Source organism: Lithobates pipiens, unplaced genomic scaffold (assembly GCF_037356315.1).
Source record: "Lithobates pipiens isolate NorthernLeopardFrog02 unplaced genomic scaffold, aLitPip1_a1.2 Scaffold_22, whole genome shotgun sequence".
In the NCBI taxonomy this organism is placed as follows: Eukaryota; Metazoa; Chordata; class Amphibia; order Anura; family Ranidae; genus Lithobates; species Lithobates pipiens.
The window spans coordinates 207,039,876-207,066,971 of record NW_027507784.1 but is presented as its reverse complement, the minus strand read 5'-3'; the positions used below and the strand labels follow the sequence as shown (position 1 = coordinate 207,066,971).

Sequence of the window (27,096 nt, the reverse complement as noted above, 5' to 3'; positions counted from 1 at the left end):
AAAAGGAACGCGGATGCCACCCTTTCTCCTCACACATGGAGATGTAGGCCTTCCAGGTACGATGGCAGGCCCGGACTGGGAAAAAAAATAGGCCTGGCATTTTAGACTGGGCAGCCAACTTTTCCAGGGACCGGGGGGGGGATTTGGTAGACATTCGCGGGGGTGGCTGCCGTCGGTCCTCCACACTGTAATGTGCAGGGACACGGTGATATAAAGGAAACTGCACTGTAAAGGGGCACTGCAATGATTACAGTGCCCCTTTACAGTACAGTCCCCTTTATATTACAGTGTCCCAGTCCTATTGTGGCCATACAACACTAGTACTGTCTGTCTCCTATTGTGCCCACACTGCCCAGTGACACTGACCTGTTCTCTTTTTGGTGGTGCGGTGCAGCTTGGTTCTCTCTCTGGTGGTGCAGGAACAGCATGGCTCTCTCTCTCTGGTGGTGCGGTACAGTGTGGCTCTCTCTGGTGGTGAGGTGCAATGTGGCGCTCCCTCTCTGGTGGTGCGGTGCAGTGTGGCGCTCTCTCTGGTGGTGCAGCGTGGCGCTCTCTCTCTGGGGGTGCGGTGCAGCTTGGCTCTCTCTCTGGTGGTGCGGTGCAGCGTGGCGCTCTCTCTCATGGTGCGGTGCAGCGTGGCTCTCTCTCTGGTGGAGCGGTGCAGCGTGGCTCTCTCTCTGGTGGTGCGGTGCAGCGTGGCTCTCTCTCTGGTGGTGCGATGCAGCGTGGCTCTCTCTCTGGTGGTGCGATGCAGCGTGACTCTCTCTGGCGGTTCGGTGCAGCATGACTCTCTCTCTGACGGTGCGGTGCAGCGTGACTCTCTCTCTGGTGGTGCTGGGGCTATTAGTTCCCCAGCACAGTCCTCTCTTTCGTTTTTTATGTCTCCTGTAGTAGCTGCTACAGGCACTTCTGCTTGTTTCCAGGTTTCTCTCTCCCTCCCCCCCCCCAGCAGTGTGCATGCTGGGGAGTGTAGTCAGCTCCCTGCTGAAAACAATTGGGCTACTTTTCTCTGGGACTACATTTCCCATGATGCCCCTCTAGGTCTCCGATTGGCCCTCTGTTGTGGCCAATGGTGAGGGAAGCTTTCTCCTCACATGTGCTGCCAACAAGAGAAGGGGGGGCGCGAGCAGGGGAAACGTCTTGACAGCCCCGCCCCTTGCCTCACTGTGCGGACACCTTGGCTGGAGGAGGAGGAGCAGCCCCTGGGAGCAAAGAGCGGAACTGTCAGCGCGGCGCTGAGGCTGAGCTGTGTGTGAGAGAGACACACAGCTCAGCCCATGCAGCTGCCAGTTCCGCCGGAGGAGACACGGAACGGCCGCATAGCGGTAGCGGCGAGCGGCGGCCACGGCCTGTGTTAACCATGTTCAGGCCGCGGTCGCCGCTTACCTCCCGCTGTGCGGCCTAAACAGCAACATTCTATGGAGCGGGCGGCCCCGGCCCACCGGGCAAATGCCCGGTCTGCCCTAAGGCCAGTCCGGGCCTGTACGATGGTATATATCTTCTGAGAAGAAGATTTCCGTGCCCTCAACATAGTTGGAATCACAGAGTCCGACAGACCCCGGTTCCTCAACACCTGGCTCTCAATAGCCATGCCGTTAAAGCCAGCGATGGTAAAGCAGGATGAAAGATTGTGTTTTGGATCCGAACTAGAACCGCTCGGTACCTTTGTTTCTGTCCCCCTGGCCAAATTAATCTTCAATATAAAAGCGTGCACAATTGAAGTCAAACACTGACACAGACAGAGTTCAGTATTCAGATACTTCTCTATTTTATTTCCTGAACTCCGGCTGATATACAGTGAGCTGGATATGAATGAATGAATGAAATACTTGTATAGCGCACAATGCGAACTGAATCGCATCTAGGCGATATTACTATCAAATCAAAAATTAGATGAAAGACAGCGTGTACAAACCACAAATTATACATATTCATTATTGTGACGAAGGATAAGCTTTTTAGCTGGGTCGTGTCTTAAAAAGGGAAAAGCAAACTATCGTAGCTAAAATAGGGTCTTGTTTTCAGCCCCCTTTCTCTTGGGTGTAGTCTCATGGTGCCGAAAACAGGCGCAATCTTCTTTTTGACGTTGCTCTTTTTAACCCTTGCAGTTTTGTTCCACATGAAGGGAGAAGCTGGCTGACATCTTAATTATGATTAAATGAGTATGATTAAGGTTGATAGCTGACAGTGAAAGATAAGCACTTATATCTATAAGAGTACCAGAAATAGGCATTTCACTTATAACACTCATGATCACATCCACTACAATTGGACCTTGAGATAGGAGGTCCTCTCACAACGGCAGTCGCCTGGGAGCGTCTGCCACCAGACGCACTAGGTCTGCGTACCAGGGCCGCTGAGGCCAATCTGGGGCAACCAGGATTACTGGAATCCTCTCGGCTTCCACTCTGCGAAGCAGGCGTGGCAACAGTTTCAGTGGAGGAAAGGCGTAGATCAGCTGGTACTGATCCCACGGAGCCACCCGCGCGTCTGACGAGTCTGCCCACGGATCTCTTGTCCTGGACAGGAATCTGGGCACCTTCCGATTTAGACGGGAGGCCAATAGATCCACATCTGGTGTGCCCCACTTCAGGCACAGCAGCCTGAATATCTCCGGATGCAATGCCCATTCTCCTGGGTCCAGCATCTGTCAGCTCAGATAGTCCACCTGCCAATTCCCCCCCCCCCCCGGGATGTAAATGGCTGACAGGGCCGGTAGGTGTCGCTCTGCCCACCGAAGTATGTAAGCGACCTCCCGAGCAGCGGCTGAGCTCCTTGTTCCCCCTTGGTGATTTATGTACGCCACAGCCGTGGCGTTGTCCAAATGTATCCTGATCGGACACCCTTGAAGACTCATCGACCATGTGTGGAGGCACAGCCTGATCGCTCTCAATTTGAGCAGATTGATTGGCAACTCGGATTCTTCCGTCGACCAGAGGCCCTGAGCCGACTGAATCCCCATCACTCCACCCCAGCCGTATAGACTGGCGTCCGTAGTGATCACCGTCCATTTCAGAGGAAGGAACGCTTTTCCAGACTGAATCACCAGGGACCTCAACCCCCAGATCAGAGAGTCTGACTGGCTCACCTGGATCTGTCGATCCAGGGACAACTGAGATTTGTCCCATTTCAACAAGATCTCCTTCTGCAGTACTCTGGTGTGGAACTGGGCGAAGGGTACTGCCTCAAAGGAGGCTACCATGAGTCCCAGTACTCGCATGCAAAACCAGAGCGACGACCACTTGCGGTTCATCAGCAGTTTCACAATGGACCTGAGAGTCTGCAATTTTTCTGAAGGGAGAAAAACTCTCGCTTCCCTGGAGTCCAACAGTAAACCTAGGTACTCCAGACGCTGGGTCGGCACAATCACCGACTTCTTTAGGTTCAACAGCCACCCAAATTCTTGCAGGGTCTACATGGTGATCGCCACATCCTCCTCTAATTCTGAGGCAGAAGATGCTCTCAGGAGGAGATCGTCCAGGTAGCCCACGACTGCGATCCCACGTTGTCTCAGCAACGCCAACACTGGAGCCAGTACTTTGGTAAAGACTCTGGGGGCTGATGCCAGACCAAAAGGAAGAGCCACAAATTGGTAATGGGCTTCCCTGACTGCAAAATGCAGAAACTTTTGATGCCGAAGGCATATGGGTATGTGCAGGTACACATCCTGGATGTCTAAGGACGCCAGGGAGTCCCCTTGATGGAGTGCAGCGACTACTGTGCGAGCTTATTCCATTCTGAAGCTCTGCACTTTTACAAAGTGATTGAGGGCTTTTAAGTCCAAGATTGGACGTATCCCTTCCTTCTTGGGAACCACAAACGGATTTGAGTAGAATCCCTGGAAGCATTAGGATTCCGGAACTGGTACAATCACCCCTCGATTCAGCAAGCCCCTTACCGCCCCCAACAAGGCGTCCCGGCGAACCGGGGATACGGGTATGCTGGAGGGGAAGAATCTGTTTGGCGGCCAAGAGAGAAACTCTATCTTGTAGCCTGTGGAAATCAGGTCGCAGACCCATTGGTCGGATAACCGGGAGGACCACCGGGCTGCAAACTCCCGAAGGCGACCCCCCACCCGAGACATGGGTGGGGGCAAACCTTCATGCGGTAGCACTTTTGTTCGCAGGCTTGTTAGGCTTGCGGTTTCAGGGACGTTTCTGACCGTCCTTGGGCATCCGGTCGGGCTGGGGACGTTTTGTCGAAGCACCAGGCGGACGAAAAAGCCACTTGTAAGTGGAAAAAGAGGGCCCTTAGCTGCAGCGTGGCTCCTTAGCCTTCCTGGCCTGTGGGAGTAGAGTACTCTTACCACCAGTGGCATTTTTAATAATGTCATCTAACAAGGCTCCAAAGAGCCGATAGCCAAGGAAGGGAAGATCCGTCAGGGCTTTCTTGGATGCCTGGTCAGCAGACCAGCATTTCAACCAAATCACGCACCTCAGCACCACAGCTGACACTGAAGCCCTGGATAACAGAGGTAGAGTATCCAGGGCTGCGTCACAAATGTACTTAAGTCCTTGCACTAGTTGGTCTGCTAGTTCCACGCAGACAGGGGAGGCCTGTTGTTCTCCCAATTTGCGGTGCAACATTTTTGCCCACCCAGTCAGTGTCTGGGACACCAGTGCGGATGCCAGTACAGGTCGCACGGCGGGCCCCACAACCGTAAACAAGGAACGAGCCACCGCCTCGGCCTTCCTATGCGTGGGATCCTTGAATGCAGGAGTCCCCTCAACCGGGATCGTGGTTACTGTGTTTAACCTGGATACTGGGGGGTCCACGACCGGAGGAGCCAACCATTTCTTGAGAAGGCTTTCCTCAAAGGGGTTACGCACCGCCATGTATTTGGGGACCGAAAGGTTCGTTGCGGGTGACCCCATTCTTTGTAAATTAACTTGTCAAAATAAGTCAGATACGGGAACAGCTTAGGTGAACGTGCTGGTTGCGGGACCCAAAATGGACCGGTACATCAGCAGATGGATCCGCTGGCTCCTGAATCTTCAGGGTATCACGCACAGCTGTGATAAGTGCTCCAACTAGCGCTTTATCGCGCACGGACCTGGATGGGGACTCATCCTCACTGTCCAAACAGTCCTGGTCAGTGTCATCTGACAAGACAGAACAGGGGTCACCGGCCTCAGCAGGACCCGAGTGTGCGTCAGAGCTCTCCCCAGAAGACGGGGGGCAGGGGCCACTTTTTAGCACCTTTCTTCCCACGTACCGCCTCTATCTTGGCAATGAAGGAATTGAGGAACGCCGTCAGGGTGTCCATAGGGACCGCGCAGTCCGCAGGTGACCCGGTTGCAATTGCCTGGATTTCAGGGGAAGAAACACCAGTTTCTGAAGCCATGCTGACCCTACCCTGTCTGCCACCTGAAGGGGACTTAGGACAGTGACAGTCCCACCATCCTGCTGCCACTGGCTGAGGGGCTCTAACCCACTGGACTCACCACCCTGGGCTGTTCTGCGCTGTATTACCGCAATGCCTGATGATCCCCAACGCTCCCAGATGCAGAGATAGCAAAAAACTGTGTCGGTGGTCGGCCGGTCGCACGATCGGTGAACGATCTGTGGGCGATCAAACAAACATGTTCAGAACACAGGATAACCTTCCCAGTGCCCTGTGATGACCAAACAGGAAGCAGAGGGCACAGGGGCAGCTGCTAGAGCACAAAAACATGGTCTGGCTACAAGAAAATGGCCGCCGGTGTTCTCCATAGGCAGCAGATTGGGGGGGAGGAGGGAGTTAGGGACAGGGGAGAGAAAAGAGGGGGGCCCCCGAATCGACCTCCCAGGGAATGCCCAGCTGCTCCACCCTGTCAGGCAGGGAGAGCTGTACTTACCAGTCCTGAAGCTGGGAGACATTCCACGGTAGTCAGCTCCTGATCAGTACAGGGAAGACTACTGGCCTCGGCATACTGTGATGCAGACATCAGTAGCCCGGTCATATGTATGCCCCAGAGCACAAAGCTCATGACCACCTCTGGAGCCGAGGTATGTCGTGGCCTGCCAAGCCTTAGCTGTGACCTGCACACGCCCGATGGCCGGACTGGGGAAACTACAAGGATAAGTGAACCAGCCTGTCACCCAGCCGGCTGTTGATAGAAGATCACAGGGTCATTCATCTTGCTCAAAAAGCCAAGCTTCTGCACCAAAAAAAACATGGACCTATCGGCCCGTAGGCTTCCTAGGTCTTATCCCCTCACTAGGCAAGAAAAAACGGAGTTCTGCTAGAGCAGGCTGTGGGGTTGTAGCCTAGGGACCGCCCCCTGGGCGGAACTAAAAGTTCCGAAGTGTTGTATTACAACTTGCCTAGTAATCTCCAGTGATAGGGCTGACAACCCATTTTGTTACAGAGAGGAGCTGTGTCGGTCGGTGAATATAAGAGAAACAGCTGTTGGTGTTGCTGTGATATCCTTATGGTATCCACTGAGGACGTCCGGAATGCCCAGGATACAGTATACTAGCGTCCTGTGCTTTACTTGGGAACCGGAAACCGGAAGTGAGTTCCAGCCTGGGGCGCAAACATCGAAGAACCGGAAGTCACGTGATACGGATAGCCAATGGGATGACGCGTTTCACAACTCCGTTGTTTCTTCAGATCCAGCTCCCAAAGGGGAAGGACGTGACTTAAAAGGGCTAAGAGGGAGGGGATATTGAACGGTCCCAGTTAACCCTGCACTGCGAAGTACTGATTGATAAGAATTATTCAACAGATAAGAAGAATAAATAAGAAAAATAAAAATGAAAATAAATATGAAAATAAAAACATGATCCTGGACAATATATTTTTTACATATAGAATGCAAGTCTAATAGTTATGTACAAGTGTATATATGCACGTACTGGGAGTAAACTAAATGCAAAAAGACATGACCAATTCACAAAAAATAAAATAAAAATAATTTATGTATATTATATATATATATATATATATATATATATATATATATATATATATATAGTGCCTTGCGAAAGTATTCGGCCCCCTTGAACTTTTCAACCTTTTGCCACATTTCAGGCTTCAAACATAAAGATATAAAATTAAAATTTTTTGTGAAGAATCATCAAGTGGGACACAATTGTGAAGTGGAACGAATCTATTGGATATTTGAAACTTTTTTAACTAATAAAAAAATGAAAAGTGGGGCATGCAAAATTATTCGGCCCCCTTGCGTTAATACTTTGTAGAGCCCCCTTTTGCTGCGATTACAGCTGCAAGTCGCTTGGGGTATGTCTCTATCAGTTTTGCATATCGAGAGACTGAAATTCTTGCCCATTCTTCCTTGCAAAACAGCTCGAGCTCAGTGAGGTTGGATGGAGAGCGTTTGTGAACAGCAGTTTTCAGCTCTTTCCACAGATTCTCGATTGGATTCAGGTCTGGACTTTGACTTGGCCATTCAAACACCTGGATACGTTTATTTGTGAACCATTCCTTTGTAGATTTTGCTGTATGTTTGGGATCATTGTCTTGTTGGAAGATAAATCACCGTCCCAGTTTCAGGTCTTTTGCAGACTCCAACAGGTTTTCATCCAGAATGGTCCTGTATTTGGCTGCATCCATCTTCCCCTCAATTATAACCATCTTCCCTGTCCCTGCTGAAGAAAAGCAGGCCCAAACCATGATGCTGCCACCACCATGTTTGACAGTGGGGATGGTGTGTTGAGGGTGATGAGCTGTGTTGCTTTTACGCCAAACATATCGTTTTGCATTGTGGACAAAAAATTTGATTTTGGTTTCATCTGACCAGAGCACCTTCTTCCACATGTTTGGTGTGTCTCCCAGGTGGCTTGTGGCAAACTTTAGACGAGACTTTTGTATGGATATCTTTGAGAAATGGCTTTCTTCTTGCCACTCTTCCATAAAGGCCAGATTTGTGCAGTGTACGACTGATTGTTGTCCTATGGACAGACTCTCCCACTTCAGCTGTAGTTCTCTGCAGTTCATCCAGAGTGATCATGGGCCTCTTGGCTGCATCTCTGATCAGTCTTCTCCTTGTCTAAGCTGAAAGTTTAGAGGGACGGCCAGGTCTTGGTAGATTTGCAGTGGTCTGATACTCCTTCCATTTCAAAATGATCGCTTGCACAGTGCTCCTTGAGATGTTTAAAGCTTGGGAAATCTTTTTGTATCCAAATCCGGCTTTAAACTTCTCCACAACAGTATTACGGACCTGCCTGGTGTGTTCCTTGGTCTTCATGATGCTCTCTGCGCTTTCAACAGAACCCTGAGACTATCACAGAGCAGGTGCATTTATACAGAGACTTGATTACACACAGGTGGATTCTATTTATCACCATCAGTCATTTAGGACAACATTGGATCATTCAGAGATCCTCGCTAAACTTCTGGAGTGAGTTTGCTGCACTGAAAGTAAAGGGGCCGAATAATTTTGCACGCACCACTTTTCAGTTTTTTATTTGCTAAAAAAGTTTAAAATATCCAATAGATTTCGTTCCACTTCACAATTGTGTCCCACTTATTGGTGATTCTTCACAAAAAATTTAAATTTTATATCTTTATGTTTGAAGCCTGAAATGTGGCAAAAGGTTGAAAAGTTCAAGGGGGCCGAATACTTTCGCAAGGCACTGTATATATATATATACATACATACACACACACACACACACACACACACACACACACACACAATATCTCCATGTACCTCAAGAGATTCAGCAGTAGTTAATTATAAATGTAAGTATAAAAGAACAATAGCAAGAGCAAACCGTCAAAAAAAAGAAGCATTATTAATAGGGGCTACTGATAAACAGGATGGCTTTTTTGTGAAAGAAATTTTTTGGGAAAAAATAAATAAGACATGCATTTACATAAACGCACAACAATAATAATACTTGGTTATTATTGTTACATAAGAAACATGATTTGTCTAGATGTAGATCATATATAATAATAAATGCCAATCATGCATTTTTTTTTAAAACACACGTGGCTAAATGATAGTGTTTACTTCAATTTCTTCATTCAACCAATGAGGCGACGGCAGAAGAATATTTATCAGGTATGGATTCAATGGCCCATACTTGCAGGTCTGAAATGTTACTGTGGTGATGTATGGAAAAACGACGTGCCACACTATTTGGTGTTCTTGGTCTGCACTGCTCTGCGATGGTCGCCAAATCTAGCTCGCAATGCCCTAATCGTTATACCAATATAAAGGAAGCCACGTGGGCAAGATATGCAGTACACTACATATGAGGTAGAGCAATTATAGAAAGAATTGAGGGGAAAAGTTTTGCCATTGGTGGTAAAGGATTTCTTACCATGGGATACATGTGAGCATGTCAGACATAATGCTTTGTTACATCAGAACATTCCTACAAGGGGAATGAGTGTAAGTTGTTTAAGTTGATGGTGTTTGGTCTGAGGCCTCATTTTACTTGGAGTGATTTTGCTCTTTACACTGGGAGCCCTTCTGTAGGCAAATTTTGGAGCATCAGAAATGGTTGTATTGTGTCAGAATTGACCAGTGTTTTTTAAAAATGCTCTCCATTTTCTTGTAATCAGCACGGTACTGTGTAATGCAATGGATAGGTGGTTCTGAGGTGTGTTTAGTCGATGGAATAGGCAAATCCTTGGTTTGGAAGGATGCACAAGCTTCATCTATAATGTTGGTAGGGTAGCCTTTATCAAGGAACTTCTTTTTAAATACTGAGCTCTGGGAAGTATAGTCTTCCAACTTCCTACAGTTACGTCTGAGACGATGAAATTGACTCTTTGGGATATTATTTACCCATCTAGGATGATGACAGCTAGAGTAATGCAAAAGCGAATTGCCAGCTGTCGGCTTGGTATAATTTTTAGCTAAGATGGTATTGTCTGAATGAGATAGTTCCAAGTCCAAAAAACATATGGACTCAGGTTCCACGACTGAGGTAAACTTCAGGCCAAAGTTATTAGTATTGCAATAGGCTACAAAGTCTTGAACTGATCCCAATGGTCCATCCCAGATGATAATAATATTGTCAATATAACGGCTGTAGAAGACCAGGTGTGCGGAATGTGGACCATTAACATCCACACACCTGGTCTCCCACAGCCCCATGGTTAGGTTCATGTAACTCAGGGAAAAATTATCTCCCATGGCAGTTCCTTGTTTTTGTAAGTAAAAATCACCATAGAACAAGAAATAATTGTGCTCCAAACAAAACCGAGTAGCCAAAAGAAGTAAGAGATGTAGACAATTATACCTATAAAAGAGTTTTTAACTGGAAGAAGAATCCACTCCATCAGTCTGGTTCGGGTCTGTCGGCACCAGCCCCTTATCCTCCCCCCCTCCTTCGCTCTTCCTTGTTCCCCCATGCGACTAAAAATACATCCTCCCATTGTTATCAAGTTTTAGACATCACTTTAACATCTACTAAAGCAGTATCGATTCAGTATAATCCTATTCAGTCGGTTAAGACTGTAAATACTCAACCTGATATGACATCTGCCATAACCATACCCTTGCCACTTTCCTTATCTTCCGCTGGTGACTCATGGAAATTAAATCAGATATTACACTATTACCCATTTCTAATAAGGCCACAACTGATAATAAAAATCAGGGAAGAGTATCCTCCCCCAGTATTCAGGTTCAGGGTCCATTCATAAATATTCCCCCAAAAACTTGCTCTATCACCTTTGGAGGCCTCTCAACGACTATTCCTGAGTCTTTTTTAGCATTGACCCCCCCGATCCAGCCCAGTATCAGTGACTACAAAAACAAAAAGAAAACATGCAGAAGAGCAGGAGAGGGGGGAAACATGAATCCAGACCCATTCAGATCGGACTAACTATGGAAACTATAAAAATGTATAATCTGTCCTCATATAAATTAAGTAATTAAGAAGTGTCACTACTATCTAGAGCAGGGATGGCCAACCTTTTGAAGAGCAGGGGCCACTTAAGTGACTTGGTACCCAGTCGCGGGCCACAATGAGCGGAGTGGGCAGATGACAGGTCCATGCATGTACACTCTACATATGCAGAGCAGACACAGCCCACTCTACTCTATGGGCCCTCCGATCCACCCAGATGGAAGGAGACGGATCCCTTTCTGTTTTTTTTTTTTTTCTTTTAGCGGATAGGATTGAAGGTATGCAGGTGTAAACGGACACAAGTCTGTTTACATTTTCCACTCCATAGAGGTGAATGGAGGGTCTAATTGGGTCGGACCAATCATGTGAAAAGGGGCCTAAGGCTGCTTTCACACTGATGTGCTGTGGTCTACCCAGAGCAGTACACCTCTGGCTTTTCTTGGGGTTAGCTGCACTTTGCCATAGAATTCTATTATATCATGTAGGTGTTGTGCACTTTCTGACAGCGCACAAAACCCGTAGGTAATAACAGAGGTCTATGGCTCAGTGCAGTTTGAAAGCAGCCCAGTAACCACTGCAGATTATAGTATTAAACTTACCTTTTAATAACAGTCTTCAATTCAGGTATACCCAGCTGTTGCTGTTCCAGGCAGAGTGCATTTGGTATCACTCCGTCTGTGACAGGATGTGGCGCTATACAGGAAGCATCGTCTTATGTGGCTCTGCTACCCAACCGCTTTCTTCCTTGAACGCCAGCTTCATTCACAACACTGATGCCGGGTCAGGAACCTGCAATCTGGGCTTGCCAACCATCCATCCCAGAGCAGGAGGTCGCGGGGCGCATCAGAGGGCTCCGCGGGCCACATGTGGCCCCCAGCCACTGGTTGGGCACCCCTGATCTAGAGGTTTAAAATTTTGCTCCCACTACCCACCCAAACTCATTTACTATGTTTAAGGATCTGAATAAATTCATTAGGAATCTTACTTTAAAAAGGCATTTTAATATGAAGGCAAACAATATCATTCTTAATGAGGTTTCTGCCATTGAGGACCCCTCATGCTCGGTAAATAACTCTACTGAGCAAAGGGCTCTCCAAGATCTTTGTGATCTTTGAAATATGGACGAGGATGACGATTTGGTTGTCTGGTCTCAATATTCCCAAACTGCTCTACCTTTTCAACATACCACATTTAGACTCAAGTTCATCTTTAATCCCACCCAATCCAAGGGACCCCATTTGTCCACGTTTTATCAAGTAGTCTATAAGGAGCTCACTGATCTCTGCTCATCCCAGCCTTCCAGATCTCATTCTAAAAATAACCTCAGTTTTTTGGAACAATCTGCTCTTAAATCTCTTAGTACCAACTCAGAGATTGTTATCAAACAAGCAGGTAAAGGAGGAGGCATAGTCTTAGGCCGCGTACACACGGGCGGATTGTCTGCCCAACTTAGTCCGCTGAACCATGTTTCAGCGGACAATCCGTTCGTGTGTGGGCTTCAGCGGACTTTTTCAGCGGACAGTCTGACGGACTTTGTCTTTCGGAATTTCCGTAATTTTGTCCGCTGAAACTTGGTTTTGTCCGTCCAAACTTGGTTTCAGCGGACAGTCCGCTCGTGTGTAGGCAAGTTGGACGGACTAAGTATGGCGCATGCTCAGAAAGGATTTACACGGCCGAAGGTTGCATTGCAGTGTATTGGACGTCGTTTTTCTAGTCCCGTCGTACGTGCTGTACACGTCATCGCGCAAGTTTTCAGCGGACTGTCTGTTCATCGTGTGTGGTCAAGTCCGTTCATTCAAAATTTGAACGGACTGTCTGTCGGATTGTCTGACGAACTTAGTTAGGCAGACAATCCGCCCGTGTGTACGCGGCCTTACAGAACATGTCTGACTATGTTAAAGAAGCAAAACGTCTCCTGTCTGACCCTACTACCTATGAAAAACTTACCAAAGACCCTCTACCCAAATTTATTGAGGAATCTAATATTCTAGTAGTACAAGCTCAGACAGCTGGTGTCCTAACCAAAACTGAGGCAGCCTTTTTTAAGAAACCTTTTTTCCAAGTTCCATATATATATATATCATTATGCCTAAAAGTCACAAAGACTCAATTAATCCACCAGGTCATCCAATAGTCGCCTCTATGGATAGCATTACCACTTTCTATTATATATAGACCATTTCTTGCAGCCTTTAGCCCAGTCACTTCCCTCTTATATAAGGGATGGCACACATCTGATTGAATTATTACGTCCGTACACCTGGGAACCATCTTACTTGTGGGTATCCCTGGACGTTTGCTCTTTATATACATCAATACCACATCAAGTGGGTCTACAAGCAGTTGCACATTTCCTTAATCGGGATTCTACCCATCAATCCACAGCAGGTTGACTTTCTTCTTTTGGCTACTCAGTTTTGTTTGGAGCACAATTATTTCTTGTTCTATGGCGATTTTTACTTACAAAAACAAGGAACTGCCATGGGGGCTAATTCTGCCCCGAGTTACGCAAACCTAACCATAGGGCTGTGGGAGACCATGCGTGTGGATGTTAATGGTTCACATTCCACACAACTGGTCTTCTAAGGCCGCTATATTGACAATATTATCATCTGGGATGGACCATTGAGATCAGATCAAGACTTTGTAGCCTATTGCAATACTAATAACTTTGGCCTGAAGTTTACCTCAGTCGTGGAACCTGAGTCCATGTTTTTTGGACTTGGAACTTTCTCATTCAGACAATACCATCTTAGCTAAAAATTATACTAAGCAGACAGCTGGCAATTCAGTTTTGCATTACTCTAGTTGTCATCACCCTAGATGGGTAAATAATATCCCAAATTTCATAGTCTCAGACGTAACTGTATGAAGTTGGAAGACTATACATCCAAGAGCTCAGTATTTAAAAAGAAGTTCCTTGATAAAGGCTACCCTACCAACATTATAGATGAAGATTGTGCATCCTTCCAAACCGAGTATTTGCCTATTCCATCGACTAAACACACCTCAGAACCACCTGTCCGTTACATTACACAGTACCATGCGGATTACAAGAAAATGGAGAGCATTTCTAAAAAAACACTGGTCAATTTTGACACAAGACCCCCATTTATCTACAACCATTTCTGATGCTCCTAAATTTGCCTACAGAAGGGCTCCCAGTATAAAGAGCAAAATCACTCCTAGTAAAATGAGGCCTCAGACCAAACACCATCAACTTAACCACCTCAATACAGTGCAGTTACACCCCCTTCCTGACCAGACCAATTTTCAGCTTTCAGCTCTCTCACAGTTTGAATGACAATTACTCAGTCATGCAACACTGTACCCATATGAAACTTGCGTCCTTTTTTCCACACAAATAGAGCTTTCTTTTAGTGGTATTTAATCACTAGTGAGTTTTTTATTTTTTGTGCTATAAATAAAATAAAACGTAAATTTTGTGAAAAGAATGCCTTTTTCTTTTGTCATAAATTTTTGCTAATTAGTAATTTTTCTTCATACATTTTGGCCAAAATTTATACTGCTACATATCAGGTACTGTGATGGCCTGGTGACAGGTACTCGGGTACTGTGATGGCCTGGTGACAGGTACTCGGGTACTCGGATGGCCTGGTGACAGGTACTCGGGTACTGTGATGGCTTGGTGACTGGTATTTGGGTACTCTGAAGGGCAGTGACAGGTACTCATATGGACAGTGACAGGTACTCGAGTACTGAGATGAACTGTGACAGGTACTCGGGTACTCAGATGAACCGTGACAGGTACTCGGGTACTCAGATGGACCGTGACAGGTACTCGGGTACTCAGATGGACCGTGACAGGTACTCGGGTACCCTGATGTGCCGTGACAGGTACTCGGGTACCCTGATGGGCCGTGACAGGTACTCGGGTACCCTGATGGGCCGTGACAGGTACTCGGGTACCCTGATGGGCCGTGACAGGTACTCGGGTACCCTGATGGGCCGTGACAGGTACTCGGGTACCCTGATGGGCCGTGACAGGTACTCGGGTACCCTGATGGGCCGTGACAGGTACTCGGGTACCCTGATGGGCCGTGACAGGTACTCGGGTACCCTGATGGGCCGTGACAGGTACTCGGGTACCCTGATGGGCCGTGACAGGTACTCGGGTACCCTGATGGGCCGTGACAGGTACTCGGGTACCCTGATGGGCCGTGACAGGTACTCGGGTACCCTGATGTGCCGTGACAGGTACTCGGGTACCCTGATGTGCCGTGACAGGTACTCGGGTACCCTGATGTGCCGTGACAGGTACTCGGGTACTCTGATGTGCCGTGACAGGTACTCGGGTACTCTGATGTGCCGTGACAGGTACTCGGGTACTCTGATGGGCTGGGACAGGTACTCGGGTACTCTGATTGGCTGTGACAGGTACTCAAATACTCTGATGGACTGTGACAGGTACTCTGATGGACTGTGATTGACAGGTACTATGATGGGTGGTGACAGGTCCTCTTTATTGGGGGGGCAATCAGTGTGATTGGTGTACACTAGGCGGTAACGAGATGTTACCGCAATCTCCTCCTCACACACGATCGGTGTGTGAGGAAGAGAACAACCCGGTAACATCTCGTTACCGCGGTTTGTTTACATTTTAGTGATCGGCTGTGAAAGGATCACAGCCGATCACGTGGGTAAACAGCCGGCCAATGGCTGTTTACTAGCGTCGGTGACGAGCAGTGTTCCCGGGGACCACGCCGCCACTGACGTGCACGCGCAGTGCGCTCGCGCACATGCGCCGTGCACAGCCGGGGTGTAACCATCTGTGATCGGCCGTGACTTCATCACGGCCAATCACGTGGTAAACAGCCATAACCAATGGCTGTTCACCCCCTTCGGTGGCGAGCGGTGTCTTTGTGACACGCCGCCACCGAAGAAACAGGGATACGCGCGCACGATCGCGCGCATTCCCTGTTTAAATGGGAGGCCGTCATATGACGGCCTCCCACCACAATACGTGCGCCGCCTGGCCGTCATTTGACGGCCGGCGGTCAGCATCTAGTTAAACAACTTATGCTCATTCCCCTTGTAGGAATGTTCCGATGTAACAAAGCATTATGTCTGACATGCTCACATGTATCCCATGGTAAGAAATCCTTTACCAAAACTTTTCCTCTCTTTCTGTAATTGCTCAACCTCATATGTAGTGTACTGCATATCTTGCCCGTGTGGCCTCCTTTATATTGGTAGAACGATTAGGGCATTGCGAGCTAGATTTGGTGACCATCGCAGAACAGTGCAGACCAAGAACCCCAAATACAGTGTGGCACGTCATTTTTCCACACATCACCACAGTAACATTTCAGACCTGCAAGTATGGGCCATTGAATCCATACCTGATAAATATTCTTCTGCTGGGAGGTTCTCGCTCTTGTGTAAGCAAGAAACTTTCTGGATATACACGTTAAATAGTCTGTAGCCTCATGGGTTGAATGAAGAAATTGAAGTAAACACTATCATTTAGCCACGTGCGTTTTAAAAATAAAAAAAAAGCACGATTGTCACTTATTATATATGATCTACATCTAGACAAAGCATGTTTCTTATCTAACAATAATAACCAACTATTATTGTTGTGCGTTTATGTAAATGCATGTCTTATTTTTTCCCAAAAAAATTCTTTCGCAAAAAAGCCATCCAGTTTATCAGTAGCCCCTATTAATAATGCTTCTTTTTTGACGGTTTGCTCTTGCGATTGTGCCCCTATTAATAATGCTTCTTTTTTGATGGTTTGCTCTTGCGATTGTTCTTTTATACTTACATTTATAATTAACTACTGCTGAATCTCTTGAGGTACATGGAGATATGCATGTTTATGCGCGTGTAATATAATATATTATATATATATATATATATATATATATACACACACACACACACATACACACACACTTTTTTTATTCTTCTATTACCATATACATTCATATTTAATTTTTTTATATATCTTTTTTGATGTGATATTAGTATTCTCTTTGGGCTTAACTCCTTTTATACATGTACATGTATGTGCATGTGTATGTATATATATATATATATATATATACAGTGGTGTGAAAAAGTGTTTGCCCCCTTCCTCATTTCCTGTTCCTTTGCATGTTTGTCACACTTAAGTGTTTCGGAACATCAAACCAATTTAAACAATAGTCAAGGACAACACAAGTAAACACAAAATGCAATTTGTAAATGAAGGTGTTTATTATTAAAGGTGAAAAAAAATCCAAACCACCATAGCCCTGTGTGAAAAAGTGATTGCCCCCTAAACCTAATAACTGGTTGGGCCACCCTTAGCAGCAACAACTGCAACCAAGCGTTTGCGATAACGTGCAATGAGGCTTTTACAGCGTCCTGGAGGAATTTTGGCCCACTCATCTTTGCAGAATTGTCCTAATTCAGTTACACTAGAGGGTTTTCGAGCATGAACAGCCTTTTTAAGGTCATACCACAACATCTCAATAGGATTCAGGTCAGGACTTTGGCTAGGCCACTCCAAAGTCTTCATTTTGTTTTTCTTCAGCCATTCGGTGGTGGACTTGCTGGTGTGTTTAGGATCATTGTCCTGCTGCAGAACCCAAGTTCGTTTCAGCTTGAGTACACGAACAGATGGTCGGACATTCTCCTTCAGGATCTCTTGGTAGACAGCAGAATTCATAGTTCCTTTTATCACGGCAAGTCTTCCAGGTCCTGAAGCAGCAAAACAGCCCCAGACCATCACACTACCACCACCATATTTTACTGTTGATATAATGTTCTTTTTATGAAATGCAGTGTTCCTTCTACGCCAGATATACTTGGACACACACCTTCCAAAGAGTTCCACTTTTGTCTCATCGGTCCACAGAATGTTGTCCCAAAAGTCTTGGGGATCATCAAGATGTGTTGTGGAGAAATTGAGACGAGCTTTGATGTTCTTTTTGCTCAGCAGTGGTTTTCTCCTTGGAACTCGGCCATGCAGGCCATTTTTGCCCAGTCTTTTCCTGATGGTGGAGGCATGAATGCTGACCTTAACTGAGGCAAGTGAGGCCTGCAGTTCCTTGGACGTTGTTGTGGGGTCTTTTGTGACCTCTTGGATGAGTCGTCGCTGCGCTCTTGGGGTAATTTTGGGCGGCCGGCCACTCCTGGGAAGGTTCACCACTGTTCCATGTCTTCGCCATTTGTCGATAATGGCTCTCACTGTGGTTCGCTGGATTCCCAAAGCTTTGGAAATGGCTTTATAACCCTTTCCAGACTGATAGATCTCAATTACTTTCTTTCTCAATTGTTCCTGAATTTCTTTGGGTCTCGGCATGATGTGTAGCTTTTAAGGATCTTCTGGTGGACCTTACTGTGTCAAGCAGCTCCTATTTAAGTGATGCCTTGATTGTGAACAGGTGTGGCAATAATCAGGCCTGGGTGTGGCTAGAGAAATTGAACTCAGGTGTGGACAACCACAGTTATAGTATGTTTTAACAAGGGGGGCAATCACTTTTTCACACAGGGCCATGATGGTTTGGATTTTTTTTCACCTTTAATAATAAACACCTTAATTTACAAATTGCATTTTGTGTTTACTTGTGTTGTCCTTGACTATTGTTTAAATTGGTTTGATGTTCCGAAACACTTAAGTGTGACAAACATGCAAAGGAACAGGAAATGAGGAAGGGGGCAAACACTTTTTCACACCACTGTATATATATCTCTCTCTATATATATAATTTATTTTTTCTTTCGTGAATTGGTCATGTTTTTTCGCATTTAGTTTACTCCCAGTACGTGCATATATACACTTGTACATAACTAGTAGTCTTGCATTCTATATTTATTATATCATTAATTTATTTTTCTTATTTGTTGAATAATTCTTATCAATCAGTACTTTGCAGTACAGGGTTAACTGGGGCCGTTGTCGAGGATGAACGGCGCCTGCGCCGTGAGTCCAGGTTCTATCCCCACTATCCAAGTGGACATAGAGTTAGAATAAAAAAGAGCCGAGCGCGGCGAGGCCGAGCCCGAAGCGTGGCGAGCGAAGCTCGCCCGCGAGGGGCCCTCTAAAATTCACAACCCTATGTCCGCTTGGATGGTGGGGCTACCACCTCCTCTCACGGCGCAGGCGCCGTTCAGCTTCGGAGATTTTCCGAAGCTTCGTCTGCTCCGTACTGCGCATGCGCAGTACGGAGCGGACACATATTGATGGCCGGACTATATTAGGCAGAACACCGTTCAATATCCCCTTCCTCTTAGCCCTTATAAGTCACGTCCTTCTCCTTTGGTAGCTGGATCTGAAGAAACAACGGAGTTGTGAAACAAGTCATCCCATTGGCTACCCGTATCACGTGACTTCCGGTCCTTCGATGTTTGCGTCCCAGGCTGGAAAGCACTTCCAGTTCCGGTTTCCAGTTCTTGAGTAAAGCACAGGACGCTAGTATACTGTAGCCTGGGCATTCCGGACATCCCCAGTGGATACAGTGGATGGTCCCCATAAGGATATCACAGCAACACCAACAGCTATTTTTCTAGCACCCTTGGACCATCCTTGCACCCAGCCTGTTCGTATACCAACAGGACAGCAGCTCGGACCGCAGAAGCACTGTGCCACTTTGGAAATATTTACATGCCTTTATTCATACCAATTTTGTGAGTAGCCATTTGGCTTTGATTTTTAATTATTAAATAGTGTTTTTTAACCACTTTCAGACCGGACCAATTTGCTGGTCAAAGACCAGACCACTTTTTGCGAGTCGGCACTGCGTCGCTTTAACTGACAATTGCGCGGTCGTGCGACGTGGCTCCCAAACAAAATTAACGTCCTTTTTTTCCCACAAATAGAGCTTTCTTTTGGTGGTATTTGATCACCCCTGCGGTTTTTATTTTTTGCGCTATAAATAAAAATAGAGCGATAATTTTGAAAAAAAACGCATTATTTTTTACTTTTTGTAATAATAAATATCCCCCAAAAATATATAAAAAAAACTATTTTTTTCCCTCAGTTTAGGCCGATACGTATTCTTCTACATATTTTTGGTAAAAAAAATCGCAATAAGCGATTATTGATTGGTTTGCACAAAAGTTATAGCGTTTACAAAATAGGGATAGTTTTATAGCATTTTTATTAATAATTTTTTATTATTTTTTTTTTTACTAGTAATGGCGGCGATCTGCGATTTTTATTGTGACTGCGACATTGTGGGGGACCCATCGGACATTTTTGACACATTTTTGGGACCATTGTCATTTATACAGTAATCACTGCTATATAAATGCAGTGATTCCTGTGTAAATGACACTGGCAGTGAAAGGGTTAACCAGTGGGTGGCAGTGTAGGGGTTAAGTGTTCCTAGGGGTGTGTTACTAACTGTGGGGGGGTTGGGCTTTCATTTAGTGTACACTGATCTCTGCTCCAATCACATGGAGCAGAGATCAGCGTCACTAGTTGCTAGGCAGAATGGAAAAATGTTGTTTATACAGCATTTCCTCCATTCGGCCGCTCCGTGAGAGGATCGCGGGGATGCCCGCGGCGATCGAGTCCGCGGGTCCCGCGACCGGACTCACGGGGGTCCCGACCAGCGCGGGAGCGCGCCGCCGCCAGCGCGCTCCCGATGGCACGGCGGCAATGAATATTGGACGTACATGTACGCCAATATGCCTGCCGGTGCCATTCTGTCGACTTTCAATCGTCGTGCGCTGGTCGGGAAGTGGTTAAATACTGCACTTAGTTTGGGGCACCTGTTCTTTCTTTTCTTTGTCATTTCAGAGCGTTTGCTTCTACAGGTTGCTGCCTACGGTGCTTTCATATGAACTTATTTTATTTTATTTGAATGACTTGGATTCATTTTAACAGATTTATTTTAAGCACCACCTATTTTCCCTTGTGCTCCCCCCTGTTGTAACCAATTCTGGATATTCATTTGATTTTTGCGCCATTACTTTCCTTTTTTCTTGCACTTATTTTGCAACAGCTGGAGGTCCACTAATTGCACATCCCTGCTGTAAAAAAAAACTACCATTCTGCTACTTTGTATTTATGTTGAGCAGAAACATCTTAAAGTGGTAATGAAGTCTATTATTTTTCCTAAAATAAAAAAGTAGTTATACTTACCTGCTCTGTGAAATGTTATTGCACAAAGTGTTCTCTTACCTACTCTTCTGGGGTTCCCCGCTTGCGCTCTCTGCTTCTCCTCTTTTGCAAGTGCCCCCAGAGCAAGCCAGGTGCTATGGTGGCACTCAAAAAAAATCATTCAAATTAATTTGAGTGCATAGGAACACAATATAATACCCAATATTTTATACAATATAAAAGGATGGAGTTGCATCAAGCAAATAGTTACCAACCATGTCAAAGCTCAGAGCTGCGCCCCATGAAATGGCAAGACACTACAATACCAAAAAAAAATGTGACACTTTAAAGGCCTTTACAGGTTATCAGTATAGAGATAACTTTGAGATATGGTTCTAGAATTATTGCTATCACTGACATTTTCAGGTGATACCTCACATGTGTGGCACAATCGCTTTTCACATACATGTACAGCACCTAGTAGCGCGTTTACATTTGTGTGTATATGCGGGGGGGGGGGGGGGGGACATGGTGCTTTCACATGTCTTATTATTTTTAACGTAAATTTTTTGACAGGTACACTTTATGGAGACATCAGGGGTCTATTGACCTATTGATGCCCACTGTCCCCCACCACTGTGGGAGGTGGCTCATCTCCATACTGTAAAACAATCACTTTTAATAAAAGCATCCTAAGGCTGCTTTCACACTGGGGTATCGATGGTAAAGCACCAATATTATTAGCTGCACTTTACCGCTGGTTTTGCAGAGGTTTTCGGGTGATAGCGGGGTGCTTTTAACCCCCGCTAGCGGGCAAAAAGGGTTGAAACGACCTGCAAAGCACCTCTACAGTGGCACTTTGCCGGCGGTGCTGCCCATTAATTTCAATTGGCAGGAGCGGTGTATACACCACTCCAAAAGATGCTGCTTGCAGGTGTTTTCTTTAACGTCCTGCCAGCACATCGCCTCAAGGGCTTTCACACAGACTGCAGGTTTTCAAGCACTTTACAGGCGCTATTTTTAGCCCAAAAGCGCTTGAACAACACCTCATATATTTTGTGAAAAAAAATAAAAAATTCCAACTAGTCAAGCTATTAGTACAAGTTTGGAAATTGATTGTCAGTTCCTGGAATTTAAACGCAAATGAGTTTACAGTATGTGCTGTAAATCGGCCACCCACCTGCCTTTCTTTCCCGCACAACACATGAAATGCAGCCTGTATTTGTGTGCTAGATGTTATATGGGGGAAGTGGCAAGTATTTTTAAGGAAAGGGCCCTACAAACCTCAGACAGTGAGCAACCAAAGATAACTGGCTTCATGCACTTTTGTTTTTTGTGTTTTCAAGTTTCAGGCATTTTTGGATTTGCCCGCTTTGCCAGTGACATCTTTTTTTGTTGTCTTCCTAGTATTCTCAGTTTTTTTTTCTGTGTGGTATTGTTCGGTGATTTCAGCGCTCTAAGCACTTTCATCAAATCTCCCCAAAAAATACCCACAAAGACACGTGTATTAGGTGAAATAAAATATATAGTATATTTATTTTTCTATGTTTTACAGTTTTTTTTTTTCTTCATGGTCAGTGGAGAACAGATTCAGAACCCCCCAACAGAGGTGGGAAGCAGCAGATCACTTCTAATAGCGATCTAGCGCTACATACAGTCAGTCTACTGCTGTAGAGAGAGCCTGGACAGAGCTGCAAGTTTTGTCTGAGACTCCTTATTGACAGGAGGTGCCGTGGTATTACTACACTCCCAATATAAACACAATGCAGAAGCGTTGTTTACATTCACTTCTAAAGTTTAATTCTACAGAGTCATCTGTAGAAGCACCGAGAGCCCAGAAGACTATTGTTTCAGCTCTTGATCTTAGTGCTGGACCCTGGTTGCCACGGTTTGCAATGGTCTCTTGTGTACTTTGTCACAGCTTGGTTGTTCTCTTTGGACCTGCATTCATCTCTATCTCACAACCGGGCTCCTAACATCTTACAGATCACTCTAGCTCTGAGCTAAAGTGTATGTAAAGCCCAACAAATTATTTTATTCGTTCCAGGGATCTGTTATATACTTTCCTTTGAAAAATGTTTCACGTAAACTAGTGCAAAAAATACCAGTTGATTCTGCCAGAAAGACATGAAAACTTCCTGTGCTCTCTAACACTGCTTCATTTCCACAGGAGTTCATTGAGCCTTCATTATCACAAGTGATCATCGGGAGTCTTCAGTCTTACAATTCATTCAGAATATCCATTCCCACAAGATTTTATCATCATGCCTTCATTCCCATAGGATTTCGTTCAGAGCATTTACTTGCCCACTGGAGTTCATTTGCATTCTCCATTCCTCAAGGGGTTAATGTGAAGCCTTCATTTCCTCAAGAGTTCATTTTTAGCCTTGAATCTTATTAGAGCGGATTCAGAGCCTTCATTCACACAGGAGTTCAGTCAGAGGCTTCACTTAAAACCTTCCCTCCTACAGGAGTTTATAGAGCCTTCACTCTTATAGATGTACAGTACATAGAGCCTTCATTCTCACAGGAGTTCATACAACCATTGTTCTTATAAAAGTTCTCTCAGAGCCTTCATTCCCACAGGAGTTTATGCAGATTCTTTATTCCCACAGGGTTTCATTGACAGCCTACATTTCCATAGGAGTTTATTTGGAATTCTCCATTCTCAAGGGAGGTAATTCAGAGTCTTTATTCCCACGGAAGATTATTTAAACCTCTAATCCAACAGGAGTTTATTCAGAGCAGTCAATCTGATCCTCCATTCACACAGGAGTTTATTCAGAACCTTCAATCCAACAGGAGTCTATTTAGAGACCACTGTATATTCTCACAGGTGTTCATAGAGCCTTTGTTTTCAGAGACGTTCATACACAAGTTTTTTTTTTTTTTTAGAGCATTCATTGACACAGAAGTTTATTCAGAGCTGTTCTTCCCACAGTAGTTTATAGAGCCTTCGATCTCATACATGTTCATAAAGCCTTTATTTTCACAAGAGCTCATTTGGAGCCTTAGGGGTTGATGTACAAAAACTGAGGAGGGCAACATCTGGTGTAGTTGCACACGATAGCCAATCAGCTTCTAAATTCAGCCTATTCACATAAGCTTTGATAAAAAAGCCTGAAAGTTGATTGGTTTCTATGCATAACTGCACCAGATTTTGCATTCTCCAGTTTTAGTAAATCAACCTCTTAAGTCGTATATGGGTTTATTCACAGCCTTCATTCTCATAGGAGTTCACTCGGAGCCTTCATTCCCACAGCAGCATATCCAGAGCCTCTCATATTTCATAAAGCATCATTCTCATAAGAGCTCATATGGAGCCTCAATTCTTACTGGGGTTTTTTCACAGCCCTCGTAATCCATTAAATTTCACTCAGAGCCCTCATTCCCACAGGTGTTTATTCTGAACCTCCATTCCCATAAGCGCTTTTTGGAGCCTTCATCCATACAGGAGTTCATTCAGAGCCTTCATTCCAACAGGATTTCATTTTTACAGTTTATTCAGAGCCCTTATTCCATAGGACTTCTTTCATATCAATTATTCACACAGAAATCCATTCAGAGCTTTTCAACAGGGCTAATTCAGGGCATACAGATATTTTATTTCCTCAGAAATGTATTCAGAGCCTTCATTCCCAGGAATTAAATGAGATGCTTCATTCCCACAAGAGTTTACTCAGAGCATTCAATCCCAAATAAGGTCATTTAGATCCTTCATTCCCACTGGAGATCATTTAGGCTGCATTCACACCTGAGCGTAGCGTGTTTGAACGTTTTTACCGGCGTTTTGTCGCGCGACAACGAGCGTTTTGTCACACTACAACGCGTGACAACGAGCGTTTTGTCACACTACAACGCGCGACAACGAGCGTTTTGTCACACTACAACGCGCGACAACGAGCGTTTTTTTAACTTCGGCGTTTTTTTTTCAGCCAATAGGAAAAATATTTTTCATCTGCTTATTTTTTCTTGAGCAGATACAGCGTCAAAACGCCCGTAGAAACACTCGTTGTCGCGCTAAACGCTCAAATCGAGCGTTTCCATTAGTTTCTATGGGAATGAAAACGCCCAAATCAGCCCAATTCGCGCGACAAAAAAGGGTCCGGAACTTGTTTGAGCTTCAGGCGTAGGGCTTCAGGCGACATGGAGTGGAGATGTGAACCATCTCCATTGAGAATAATGGATTTTTTCCCCTCCAGCGTTTTGTAGCTTCAAGCGTAGGGCTACAAAACATTCAGGTGTGAACGGGCTGTAAACGCTCGAATCGAGCGTTTCCATTAGTTTCTATGGGAATGAAAACGCCCAAATCAGCCCAATTCGCGCGACAAAAAAGGGTCCGGAACTTGTTTGAGCTTCAGGCGTAGGGCTTCAGGCGACATGGAGTGGAGATGTGAACCATCTCCATTGAGAATAATGGATTTTTTCCCCTCCAGCGTTTTGTAGCTTCAGGCGTAGGGCTACAAAACGTTCAGGTGTGAACGGGCTGTTAGAAACTTTTTTCCAACAAGAGTTCATTTAGAGCCTTTTATTTCCATAGGAGTTCCATTCAGAGTCTTAAAACGACACTAAACTGTAATTAAAAAAGAAGAAACTCTTTTCACAAATTTATTTTTAACTCAACGTATTGCTCTCTGCTTCCTCCAAAGCTCCAAGTTTCTTTTTTTGCTGCTGTGATCTGCCTTTCTTTTAGAGGGTCGCTACACTCATCCTCCATGTTCCTGCTGTATGTAGAATGACGTCACCCTTTCTTGTTGCTCCCAACATAGACAAGGGACTATGAATTATGGATGCGTTTTTTGGTTTACTCGTCCCCTCTCCCCTACTCATGCTTTGATCTTGTTTTATTATTTTCAAAATCACTAACCTGGAACATACTCTCAACAAGTGTACTTTTCACACCTGTTGACAGAAACAATTGTTCACACAAACCAAGAGGCCAGAGTGCTGAGCCCTGTATAAGCTTCAAACCAGATCTATTCTGTGCTTATACATGGCTTCTACTCCTTATTCCTGGGAGACAAGTGGAAGAACAGGGGGGTGAAGGAAAGGTCATTATAAGATTCTGCAGAGGTGGACCTTAAAGTGAACTTTATGCAACTTGATGAAATTCCCTGCATTAGCAAAGCATGGGTTAACTTTAAAACCTTTACAACACAAAAAATACCTTGTTGTACTGTATTTATACATCGGAACCAAAAGTAGAAATGAGAGATGTTATAAATAAACTTTAAAGTTAGTCAAAACTAGTAAAAAGCCATAGTTTCACACTTGCAATTGCTTTACTTACCTATTTTAATTACATCTGTATTATTTTCACATTTTTCCTCCTCAATTTGACCTTCACTACCGATGGTTAGAATAGTTGGGCACACCACATCTCGAGCATAATCCTTGGTATTATCCCTGTCTGAAGGAGACTGTGGCCTTCTCTGGACTTCAAGGTCTCCATCTTCATCAAGAAAGCTTTCTATTGTTTGCATATCACATAACTTTGGAGCTTTGAAAACCAGCAATTCTTCTTCACATTGTTTTTCTGTGTCTTCATTGTCCGTAATAATTACACAATCTTCACTTGCAGATTTCAGATTACTATTTTGCCAAAGGATCTTAAAATGTGTCTGAAAAACTTCAGAAAAAGACACAAAAAAATGATAAACTTAAAATTTAGATTTCAGGCATCATCACACTGTTAGTTTATTGTTCAAAGGCAAGGCAGATGACATAGATGACATAGGTGGCATGTGTCTGTATGGGAACTGTTTACATTTCAAGATTGACTACACCGAATGACAAAATTCTATGGAATGATAAACAGAAACCAGAAAAATGGTATGTGGAAATATAGCGACGCCACACCAAAACTGTGGGTGTAGTCAGATTGCAGTATCAGGTGATGCTGCATCTGTCGTCGCCCCCCCCCCCCCCCCCCCATCGGCTCTAAGGCTGTATCGTCAGTCTTTGGCTCTCTGCTCTGCTCCCCACTGCTGCACTCACTGAAACACTGGGCTGTGGAGGGGATGGAAACAAGCTGGGTCAGGCTGAGCTGGGTGCTGGTCCAGGCATATGAGCACATCCCTACCATATGGCTGCAATCTTTCCATAGCCTGGACTGGCTTTGTGAGGTCAGCCAACAGACCACTTTCAGCTTAAAATGTGTCACAGAGGGTCATAGGAGTGCAAAACAATCTGTACTGCTGTGATCCACAGGAGAAGTAAAGCCA

At 45.2% G+C, this 27,096-nt stretch overlaps 1 protein-coding gene across 3 annotated transcripts in view; it reads right to left on the bottom strand.

Moving 5' to 3' along the window:
• Positions 1–27,096, bottom strand: part of METTL22 (methyltransferase 22, Kin17 lysine) — a 553,862-nt gene that overhangs the window by 416,140 nt on the left and 110,626 nt on the right. For 2 of the 3 annotated variants that reach the window (XM_077448831.1, XM_077448832.1), the window contains exon 3: positions 26,163–26,501. The exons of the other annotated variant lie outside the window; for it this stretch is intronic. In XM_077448831.1, the coding sequence (XP_077304957.1) occupies positions 26,163–26,501 (339 nt within the window). The remainder of the gene's footprint in view (positions 1–26,162; positions 26,502–27,096) is intronic. 3 annotated transcript variants of the gene reach the window in all.